This window comes from Castor canadensis, chromosome 11 (genome assembly GCF_047511655.1).
Source record: "Castor canadensis chromosome 11, mCasCan1.hap1v2, whole genome shotgun sequence".
Classification (NCBI taxonomy): Eukaryota; Metazoa; Chordata; class Mammalia; order Rodentia; family Castoridae; genus Castor; species Castor canadensis.
The window spans coordinates 106289160-106301265 of record NC_133396.1 but is presented as its reverse complement, the minus strand read 5'-3'; the positions used below and the strand labels follow the sequence as shown (position 1 = coordinate 106301265).

Genomic DNA, 12106 nt, shown 5'->3' with positions numbered 1-12106 from the left:
TTATTTAGATCCAACAATTGTTGGATTTTTCTTTCTCATTTGCTGTATTTTTGTGCCCCCCCCCCCGCCCCACCACACTTCACCTGCAGCACTCCACCTGCCTGGGTGCTCGCGGCCACAGAGGGACTCCAAGGGAGCCCAGGCTCTTGTCCACTAAGGCCACTGGCCGCTAGATCGGAAAGGAACTTTCATTGCACGCTTCAGGGCACGTTAAATATGAAAACTCAGCCATTTGACCTTAGTCTCCAAGCAAAGTTGATACAAAACGTGAGTTCTGTGGAAGATGCAAAGAGGGACTTTGTCAAGGGTGTAAAAGCCAGAGCTACCTCTCTCCACTAAAAAAAAAAAAAAATAGGTATTTATACACATTATCATTGTAGAAAATACAATAAAGCGTAACAAAAAAATCACATAATGTCCCACAGAAAAAACAATTTAACATCTACACGTATTTTCCAAGCATTTCAATGCATACTATAAATACCTATGTGTTTTAAGATGGTGATTTTCTACATATGCTATTTGTGTGCTGCTTTTTCAAATATTACATCGTGATCATTCCCTCACATTACTATAGTCCTCAAAGGGTTGACTTTTTAAATTGTTGCCTAATAACGCATCATACAGGTATGCCATAACTTATGTAACCATTTAAATCCTAGGAATTTATGGCCTGTCTGATTCTTCACTATTATAAACAGGGTCATGCCGAAAATAGTGATGTAAATTGGTTATTCCATTAAAGTAGCTTTGTAGGAGGATTACTAGAGTAAAGTTGCAAACTTGTAAAAGTTCTTTTGACAAACTGCTGGGTTGTCTTCCAGAAAGAAATCTCCTTTCTGCTGTCTGTGTGAGGGAGACAGGTCACCCCCTTCCACCATCACCAACTGTAAGGATTTTTCCTCCATACTGAATTATCTCTCTGTAAATTTTTGCCAATTCCAGAGAAGAAAAAGTAATTCTCCTTGCAATTTTAAATTATAGTTCTTCGGTTAGTGAGGCTGAATATGTGTTGTGTATTTCATTTTATTGGCTTTTTGTATTGCTTGATGGCTATCTTTTTTGAAGGGGAGGCGAATTCTGATTGATTTTAAGACTGCTTTGTATGGTGGGGTTTTTTCATCTCTTACCACTTTTGCTGCAAATATTTTTTTCTGGGTAACATTTGCTTTTTAAATAAGTTTATATTTTTTGAAGGACAGAAATCTAAAATTATACGTATGATATAATCAAATACACCGGTCTTTTTCCTTCATGTTTCTTCTCTTCTGAGATTTCACGCCTAGCAGTTCTTTCTCAACCCAGCATTGATTAAATATTCACTTTGATTCCTAGCTCCTGTTCTTTTTCTCTGTCTCTCTCTCTCTCATCTGACTCTTTGATCTACCTGGAATTAATTTTGGTGGCTGGTGAGAGGTGGGACTCCAATTGGATTCTTCATCCAAACTTCCAATTTCCCCCTTAACATTTATTGAATAATCTATTGCTTCCAAATTGGTTTTCTTTCCTTACATTGGTTCCTACATACCAGCATTTATTTCAGGTTCTCCATTATATTTCATTGATCTGTCATTACTGATTTTTCAGTAATGCCAAAGGGACTTTATTACACTTAGTTTTATAAGCCATTTTAGTATCATAGAAGGTCCCCTCAGTGGTCTTCTCTTCCAAAAGGTTAAGCTAGTCTCACTTATTGATTAGAACATCCTCTGAGTCAGTATTTTCCCTTAAAATCTCAAATTTTGTTTGCTTTCTAACACAACAAACTTTGCTTGAGCCTATTAAAACTTGGTATGCTTTGGATTTAGGCATTCCATTTTTTTCCATTTTAAATGCTTCTGTCTTTGTTATAAATTTAGCTTGCTCTCCTAAGGTTTTGTTCTTTTAATGACTATAATTTATTTTTCCTTCTTCATTTTTTAATAATGAAAAACTTGAAGGATATTTTTCATTTGGGTACAACTTTGGTCAGGTCCCAAGTTTTAACCTGTACAGTTGTTACTGTAATTTCCTAAATAATCTTTAATACAGTTTCTCTGTTGATGAGGGGTAATTGAGGAGATTGCTTTATTTTATGACTGGCGAATAAGCAGTTTTTTTAATGCTTGAAAATACGTGAGCAAGAAGTGATTGATTTTCGTATCTGTTCCACACACAAAAAGATGTATTATTTGTGTGAACATTACATAACTCAATATTTCTCAATTAACTAAAACATCTAGTAATTCAGATTATCGTTCTCATAAAAGTTCAGTTTTACTGCGTATCATACCTTTAACCATATTAAGTGGTTCCTTTGCACCATTTAATGATTTTTTTCCCTTTGAATCCAACTTAGTTTACAATGAGGATTTCTACTAGGTTGCCCTCCGATTTGCATTTGTGTAAAAAAAAAAATTTGTGCTCTGAATTTTTTTTCTGGGTCCTGTTTTAGGCACTTCTTTTCTAAACAGCATGGAAATAAATCTTGCTCTGAAATTTCATCTGAATAAGAGACATTGTCTTTTAATTGAGGAAGTAAACTCAATTACAATGATCATTGTAAATTTTAAATTTGGTTTTCTCCATCTTGTCATGTGCTTTCTGTCTTCAAATTTTTCCCTCCTGCTTCCTGAGTATTTTTTTTTTTTCATCTTAGCTATGTGGGCTCTGATGTTGTTTGGAAATTGTATGTAATGGGGGTAGGGATAAGCGAGGTTCTGGGGCAGGGTGTGGGGATCTCAGGTTTGCTGTTCCCTGGCTTTGTGACCTGATGTACTTTGCTTAACCTCTCTGTTTCTCAAGTTCCTTGTATGTAGAATGGAAATATAATAGTCCCTATACATCCCGTATACGGCTGTGGCACAGATAAGGTAAAACCACTCATGGCTGATATTATTGCTATTCTTATTGGTATACTTTTAAAATTCTACCTGTGATTACCTTTAGGTTTAAACAATGATTTAAACTATTTTTTCTCTAATAATTAAACTTGACTGATAGGGATTTTAAAAATCTCAGCATAAAATGATAAATTTAGTATGTTTTTACTTTTAGTCCTCTCCTCTCAGATTATAAATCTGAAGATTTACAATCCTCTATTGTTGTATTATTATTTTGATTTCACACATTGACTCCTTCCAGAATCTGTTTTTCTTTAGTGTTAGAATATAGTTTTGCAACCATGCATTACTGTGAGCTTGATTTCATATCTGCCTGGTCTCAGTACTGTTGGCCTGACTTGCTTTTACATCATTCCATCATTAATTGTGAATCATCCCCTGGTCAACCAGTGTACAAATTCCCCACAAAAGTGTGATTGCTTCCCTTCTGAGTTCACAGAACTCCAATAAGGACTTTTTCCTTTGTTCCCAACTCAAATGACAAGGTGGATTACAAACCAAAAACCCTGTGGAAGTGTCCTAATGTCTCATGGAATTTAGAGATCTTGATGAAAAGAACCTGTGCTACCTGTGTGCTTCTAGGATTATTAATCTTATGATTTAATACATTTTTTCAGAAAAGAACTCATTGGGCTATGTCTAGAAGGGGTTCTCCCTGCCCTTCTAACAAAGTAAGAAACTTCCTTGGTCTGCCAGCCCCTGCACATCCCTCACCTGGGCCAATTCTGAAGAAAAGTTTTCTTTATGTGTATCTTTGAATATACTTTTATCTAAATTATTCTGGTTTCTTACTGTGAAATAACCCTCATTGTTGGCTTTAGCCTGGTTTCTATAGCCTCCACTTCTGCTGTATTCACCCTTTTGCTTGTCTCTTCTGCATTCAGAGAGAACTTTTAAGTTTGTCCTCACCATTCTACATTTTTTAAATCCAGTGTCATCAATATGGATTATTGTTTTGCAAAAGCAATTTTGGTTTTCTGGAACTCTGTACTTAAGCGAGCCAGGTACATTTTCATTCATATCTGCATATTCTTTTCCAGCACAGAGACTGTATTTTCTTGCACTGTTAGGAATGCCTAAGAATCTTCTAATGTTGCTTTTGAATTCTCATAATTAAATATTCTTCCACATTTTCAGGATAATTTTCCTCTTCCTGTAGGATCCTCCTATCCCCATCTCTGTGAATGACTTATCCAGACCTAGCCTGGCAGCAGGATCTCCTGGGTACACCCCTGCCCTACAAGGGCCAACTTCTTATTTCTCCAGGGAGGGATTTCTAGATCTAGCCATCTTCCTTCAATGCAGTGTGATACTTTCTTAGCCTCACTAGCCAGCCATCTGATGTCCTAAACCAGTGTTTTGCAAACTTTTAATATCATGGACTCCATCAAGCAAAAAAAAATTTGAGCATGTACCACCCTTCATTACATACATAATACATTATAAATTGCATACATGTATTGTTGTCTATCTGTATATTAAATACTAGCCAAGCTTAAACTTCTTTTAGATACAGTAACTAGAACTAAAAGTTCTGATCATTTTCCCTATAGTCCCCAGGGATCCTTGCAAGAGCTCCACATTGGAGGCTATGTCTCACCATCAAAACCACAGCCATTGCCCCATCTTCAGGTTCTTCTCAGTCCTGCTGACTATAGGTGAGGGTTTCACCACCCCTATAAAAGGTGCATCATCCTGGAGACTTAGGGTCAAGTCCCTACCAGAGGTGGTAGGAGCAATAGGAGCAGAGGGCAGGAGGAGGGACCTTTGCTCTTGCTTCTGCTCCCGGTTGGTGCAGATCTGGGTGTCTATGGTAGAAGCAGAAGGGGCTGGTGGTTCTGTTTGTATGAGAGAAAGAATGGGCTGGTCTTTGTCATCATCCTCTTCTTTTTCCTTTGTTTTTGGGGTAATGGAGACAAAACCAGGCTCTGTGCCTGCTAGGCAAGTGTGCTAACTCCTACCCATATCCGCGGCCCCAGAATGGGTTGTTTTTCTTCAGTTCCAGGAGCCAGTCTCTAGAATCAAATTCCTCATTAAAATGCTCAGATGCAGAAAAAGAAATTAATACACACACCATTACAAAAACACCTGAGATTCTGAGACAGCCTGTGTGTAGACCTTGGAGCCTCAGGCAGGAAAAGGGATCTACTCACGGGCCAGGAAAACCATTTACAAACCAAGACTCAGGCCATTTTATCAAGCTGTGGAGGCCCTTGTGCTCCTCCCAAGGAGATAAACAAAAAATGTGAGCTGGCAGACCACTGCTCAGGGCACGCAGGGAAAGCCGACTTCCCCAGCCCGCTGCACTGAGACCTGGGGCCTCCGCTGGTCTCCCTGCCCCACCCCCTGTAGGGCTGCTTGGCATTTGACAGTGTTTAATGAGGAGGTTCCTCCAGCAGCCATGGGAGGCCTGTGGGAGGCAGGCAGGCAGCCAGGAGAATCCCAGAGAATGCTGGAGTGCTGCAACTGTCAGGCCTCAGAATCAGTGATGTAATGCCTCTCTGGGGTCCCAGCAAAACAAGCCTGATGTTGTCGCTGTCCTCCTGGCAACCAGGCAGTGCCCTCCCAACAACACGGCTGTTCTACCCAATCACTAACTCCACTCCCCCCACTGCCCCCCGCCACTGTAGCTGGAGGAGATGGGAAAACCCTTTATTGTCACATAAAAGCCAACCCAAGATATGAGAAGTGTCTAAAATTCATCTAGCTGAAGAGGGATTTCCATAGCAACTTCAGAAGTGTGTATATTCGACTGGAGATAAGTCCAGGCTGGAGAGTGAGCAAGCCCTGCTCTGGGCATCAGCAGCCATAGGTTTTCCTAGGACCTGCCATGCTGCTGTGTAACCTTGGGCAAGTCACTTATCCTCTTTGATGTCAAAGGTAACAGATTCATCATCAGATCAGGGTGACAGAGATCAAGGTCATCTTTTCTACACCCCCTTCCCATCCCTGTTCCCACGCATCCATCCCCATTACAGCCCTGCTTGCAGTTTCTGTCCAGTCTCTGGTTGAATGATTCCTGTTTCAAGGTCTCTGCCAGTCTTACTTATTATTTGACATTGGGAAGAACAAGGATCCTTTAGCTTAATTCTAAAAGAAATTGGCTGGTCTTCGTAAAGGAAGTGCTTTGCCTGATTAGGAAACTTGTACATATTCTCAGTTCCCTAGGTCACACTCCTGGGAAAAAGTCTGAGACACTGAGATTTGGGGACAGAAGTTTTATTAGGGCTGCTTTCAGGTCAACACCCATGGGGCATGGGGAAAACACGGCTGAGACAGTGGCAGCAGGGACCTCAGCGACTTCAGAGCCCTGGAGCCTGATGGACCTGTAGAGTTTGTCCCACTGGGGATGAAGGGGCTAGGCCTTTAAACGCCACCAATGACAGTCAATGCATTCTTGCTGCCTTGCCTTTACCAGTCACAGCCAACGCAGCCCTAGGTAAGGGAGTGAGAGCCAGGGTCCTGCAGGGGGAATGGGGCGGGGGGGGGGCAGGGGGCGTAGGGGTAAGGTGTACCACGGCAGCCACTACACATGCATGGGTTTGAGTTGAACATTAAGTCATTCCTAGAGACAGCACGACAAAACGGTCAAGGGCACAGTTATCGGAGGCAGAGATTGGGATTTAAGGATCAGTGTCAGTAGCTTTGAGACTCAGATTAGGAAAGTCGCTAGGAGAGTCTAGGCCACAGTTCCTTTGTAAGTGCGCAGTCCAGCCAGGGTTGGCCAGGCAAACATGAAGGTCAAGGTCAGGCTCATAGTCTTGACTGCAAACTTTCTATGACCTCTGTGACCTCAAGTCCAGTTACTTTATATTAGTAACCCTAAAGCGGAAATAGTCAAGGCACTTCTGCCACATGTTTGCTGTGAGGATGAGCTGGGATAGAACAAAACATTTAACAGAACTGTACAGGGCAAACTCCCAAAACATCGGCACAATGACAACGATGATGCCCATTGTGCTTCTGCGCCACATTCATAGTGCTATTCTCAGAAGAGAGGACATCTTCAGGAGAACTTCTGACTTGTTCTTTGTTCTTCCGTGCCTTTGCCCTGTCTTTAGCTTCTGACTCGTGATTGCCCAGGGAGCAGCCCAGTGTCCTGTAAGGGCCCAGGCTAACCCAGCCTGGACTTGCAAGCTAAGGAGAGCCATTTAATATCAAATAAAATGCCACAAAGTATTTTTCAAACTAGGCACTTTGAAACATGCTTATTTTCCAGCAAAAAAAAAAAAAAAAGTTACTCATACTTGTGACAGTTTCAATAAATGAGAACACCCTTCTTGGTACTTTCTGGCATGTTCGGACTGTTTGCTCAGCTGAAATGCATTCCAAATGGGGTTGATAAAGACAGGGACGACTTGAAATGCCTTAAATGGCTATGTGAATTCAATTATCATTGTCACAAAACCTGGCTTCCATCAGTTAGACAGGAAAACAGGAAGAGGATAGGCTAACATGTAGTAGGAGGCCACTTGTTCTGACTGTAAGAAGGCAGCCCAAAATTCCCAAGTCATCCAGGAATCTATGACATCATTAGTATTACTCTCACTGCCTTTGTATTGCAATCCATGGTTCATACACATTATCTTGTTTCACCCTAATAACAAACCCTACTAAGTAGGTGCTATTCTTCCCAACTTACAGATGAGAAAATTGAAGTCCAGAGAGGTAAAGTGACTGGCATGATGTAGCTAAGAGTACCACAAGGAAGCTGGGCGTGGCCATGCACACCTATAATCCCAGCACTTGAGAGGATGAGGTAGGAGAATTGAGAGTTCAAGACCAGCCTGGGCTACACAGCAAGAGCTATGTCCCAAAAATCCAAAAGATTTTTTAAAAATAGCATGATGAGAAGTTGGGAGTTCAAAGCCAGTGCAAGCTTTCTCCATCACAGGATGCTGTCTTGTTATCAGAGAAGGCTCATGAAGCATGGTGCAGTGTGGACCCCTTCAGTGTCAGCTGCTGAGCAAGGGCAGGGCTCTGGACAAGTGGGTAGGTGTGGCCCTGGTCTCTAGGTGAAAGTGCACTGACTGCACTGGTTCTCAGGACTGACCTTGCCACCCCTAAAGGCCCTTGCCCTCTACATTTGACTGTATCTGTTGGCCAGAAGTCTGAAAGAAATGTCTAGAAACAGAGCATCTCACAGTAGGTGAGAAATACAGTTCAAAGATCTGTTTAACTCTTCTCCACACTGCTTTGTCTCATTTTATCTCTGCCAGAACACTAGTGCATGGAAAATTTGGCAATAAAATTGTAAGTGATGAATTAGGAAAGACTACCAGGATCTGTGTAAATGACACAGGATGTTTTCTATGCTTTCCAAAATGACAAACTTCTCTCCTTCTCCAGGGAATCTATCTTCTTCCTATTTCAAGTGATCTTCACTTTATAACGAGGACACCGAGGCCCAGACAGGCTATGTAACTTGCTCTAGGTCTCACAGCTACTTAGGAACAGAATCCAGGTTTCTAACTTAGGTTTGGACTCCACATGTGAAATCAGATTAAAATGAATACCCAAAGCCAGGTTTGGTGGTTCATGCCTATAATCCCAGCCAGCACTCAGGAGGCTGAGGCAGGAGGGTCTCAAGTTTGAGGCCAGACTGGGCCACAAAGCATATTGTCTCAAATAAGAAAACAAAACAACAACAACAAAATGAATATACAGGGCCAGTTAAAAAACAGGAGAGTCACAATGGCCAGATTAAGGGTAGTGCAAGGAGGGAGCAATGGAACTAACCTTAAGCCTGATGATGGCAGTTCTAAGGAGCTGGTACTATGTTCCAGAGCCCTGGATCTCTACTGGGCTACATCAGCCGCTTCTCCGAATCACCACCCCCTTCTCTCCCATCAGTCACTTCTCTGAATCACTGCCCAGCCATCAACATCCTAAAACATTTCCCAGAGTATATTCCATCAGCACAGCACGTCTCAAACTTTAAAGTGCACAGGGATCATGGTGTGAACCTGGTAAAGGCAAGTTCTGACTGAGTAGTTCTAAAGAAAGGCTAGGGATTCCATAATCTAACAAGTCCCCAGTGACGCAGATGCTGCTGATCTGTGAACCAAACCTTGAGAAAAGACACATCAACAGTGTTAGATGAGGAGGAGGAGGAGGATGTGTGGGCAAATAGTTTTGAGGAAATCTGGCTAAGGAAAAGTAAACAGGTTTCATTACTGCAGGACTTCTCAGAGCCTTTAAAACATTAATGAATCTCCTTAATCTCTAACAGGAGATGATACAAAAATTGTAAAGTGTTATACATGACTAAGGGTTATCATTGTAACCAGAAGGCTTTGATACATTGTTCTACAAATTGAGAACAGAAAATCAGGAATGTGTTTTTCCCAGCTTACCTGGGTTCCAATGTCTTAATGTTCCAGCTCATATTCAGCCCCAACCCCAATTCCACCCTCCTCTTTCCCATTTTCTCCTTTGAGACCACACACTTCCTGGCATGCCTGCTCCTCCTCCCTTCGGGTCCCAGCCTGGGCTCTGTGTTCAGGAGGCCCTGACTGAGCGGACACGGGAACCCACGGGAATACCTTTCGCAGACTCGGACAGTCCAGGCAGCGATAATCCACAGGGAGATACTGAACACCAGTAGCACAGTGCCCGGGCAGATGGTCATGAGGGTCTTCATGACGAAGCGGGTGTTGAAGTTGATTTTGTTGAGGGCGCCGATGCTGCGGGACGAGGCATCAGTGAAGAGCTTGCTGTGCAGCAGCATGACGCGGGCGATCAGGTAGAGGCGCAGGAACATGGGGATGGACAGGATGATGTCCACGTCGGCCTCCGCCCGCGACGGTGTGTAGGAGAAGGCCAGGCGCGCCGTCCAGAAGAACTTGTACTCGCCAGGAATGGGGTGGATGGCGCACACCAGCATCTCCAGGCTGATGTAGAGGATGCGCTCGTAGGTCATGGCTATCCTCCAGTCATCCGCGCCATTGTCAATCACGAAGAGCTGGTGGGAGTAGAGCGCCGGTCAGTGTAACCAGGACGGGGGACACCGGGACACCCAGAGAAGACAGGGAGGCTGGGGCAGGCTGCTGGGCTTTGGTCAGCATGATCACCCCAGGGTCTCCCTGCAGTGAAAGCCCTGGATGGGGAGGTGGGAGACCTGGATTCAGGTCCAGCTAAGACACTTTATTCTTTGAGCCTCAATTTCCTCCTCTAGAAAATTCTTTCTGAGCTATCATGATTTATAATAAGAAATAATACTTTAGATCTTCATCCTGGTTTAGGCACACAACTATAAGACCCCAGGAATAGGGATGGCAGTGTAGCTTAACACACTTGCCAAGCATGTGTGGGGCTCTGGGTTCAATCCCCAGCACCATAAAAATAAACATACAAACAAACCCATGAATTTCCAAAGTGGTAAGAGTCTTCTGAATGTCAGTGTGTGGGTGCTGGCTGGGGACTCCTGGGCAGCCTCAGGATGGGAGCTAGTTGCCAGGAGAACCAAATTTCAGCCCCACCCTGCCGCTTTCTGGAAAAGGAGAGAGGCTAGAGGTTGCTTGATCACAAATGATCAGTGATTTAATCAATCATGCCTATGCAATGAACCTTCCATAAAAACCCAAAGGACAGGGTTTGGAGAGCTTCCAGATTGCTGAACACACGGAAGTGCTGGAAGGTGGTCTGCCCAGAGAAGCCAGGGAAGCTCTGTGTCCCCTCCCACATACTGTGCTCTTAGCACTTCTCCCATCTGCCTGTTCATTTGTATCCTTTGTCACATCCTTTATAATAAACAAACAAATGTGTTTCTCTGAGCTGTGTAAACTGCCTCAGCAAATTAATCAAATTTCAAGGGGAGGTTGTAGGAATCCCTGACTTATAGCTGGTTGGTCAGAACCACAAGTGGGGCTTTGGAAGTGGGGGTGGTGTGGGACTGGGCCCTCAACCTGTGATATCAAATGTTAACATCAGGTAAATAAGAGTCCGAGTTAAATTGTAAGACACCAGTCAGTGTCCACTGGAGAATGGCTTGTTGTATGGACAAAACCCCCCAAAATTTAGCGACCAGAAGTGTTCTGTGTTGAGGGAAGACAGCAAAAAGAGGAAAGAGTTGGGGGGCTTCTTCTGCTGTACACTCCTAAGGTCCCTTCCAGCCAGGTCCACAACTGGTTATTTCATGAGAAGAATAGCTCTTTAGTATTAAAAACATATCCCTGAGCCCAGCAGGCTGAGCTGAGCTCTTGGGTGGTAGTGGGATGGGGGTTGCTGAGATGGAAAGAGATGTTTTCTGTGTGAGTGAAATCACAGGACTGCCACAGTCCCCAGTAAGTATCTGCTGCCTGCCCTGTGGTCTTAGCAGTGCGTGTTGTGGTCATAGCTTGGATTCTTGGAGCCAGGCTGCCTGATCCTAACACAAACTAGCCCTGTGATCTTGGGTGAGTTACTGAACCTCTCTGCCTCAGTTATCTTTTCTGGGAATGACATCTGCTGCATACAGGTCACTGCATACAGGTCCACGCAATGGATCAGTATATGCATCGTATATGGAGAAATGCCTACCACCCAGCACGCACCATTAGCTATTACTGGTTTGGCTATCAGCTATCAGCCATTAACACTAGTTATTATGAGTGATTATTACTGTTAGCATATTAATGGTATCTTGGCCTTTCTATAAAATGAGGGTTGGGCTCAGTTATGTCTAAGCTCCCTTCTGACCCTAACTTTCCACAAAGCGAAGGTTCCTGCTATCACATCATGAGGATGTCACTCAAACAAGCTTTCACTGTGCACCTGTTGTGTGTCTCACCTGGAGTTGGTGCAGGGATTAACATTTGGGGAAGACCCAGCCTTTGCCCTCAAGGATCCTACCTACCATGTTCGAACACTGTGAAAGGGACTTCACATTCTTCCCCTCTGTGGCTCCAGTTCCCACCTCTTTGCATTTGAGAAGGCTTGAAGTGCCTGTCAGCTGTGCTGAGCCTAAGATCTGATCTTGGGAGTGAGGTTGAGACTGGGATGTGGGTTGGGAATAGAGCCTCTTGGGCAGATGTGCACCTCACTCCCAGAAGCATCATGTCCTCTATACTGTGCCCTCGGGCTTGTAGCAGCTCTGGCTGCCCAGCTCACTTCCCCCACCACACACAGTCAGGACCCCAGCCCCACATGCAGACTGCTGCAGGGCCCCAGAGAGCTGCTGCTCTCTGCAGGGCTGCAGGGTTGCCTTTAAGAAGGAGCCAAGGGTGAAGTCCTATGGCCTGAAT

The 12106-nt window shown here is 43.8% G+C and overlaps 1 protein-coding gene across 1 annotated transcript in view; it reads right to left on the bottom strand.

Annotated features, from left to right (window-relative positions):
• Positions 1 to 12106, bottom strand: part of Kcnn3 (potassium calcium-activated channel subfamily N member 3) — a 157527-nt gene that overhangs the window by 54042 nt on the left and 91379 nt on the right. The window contains exon 3 of the mRNA XM_020166218.2: positions 9428 to 9846. Coding sequence (XP_020021807.1) covers positions 9428 to 9846 — 419 coding nt within the window. The remainder of the gene's footprint in view (positions 1 to 9427; positions 9847 to 12106) is intronic.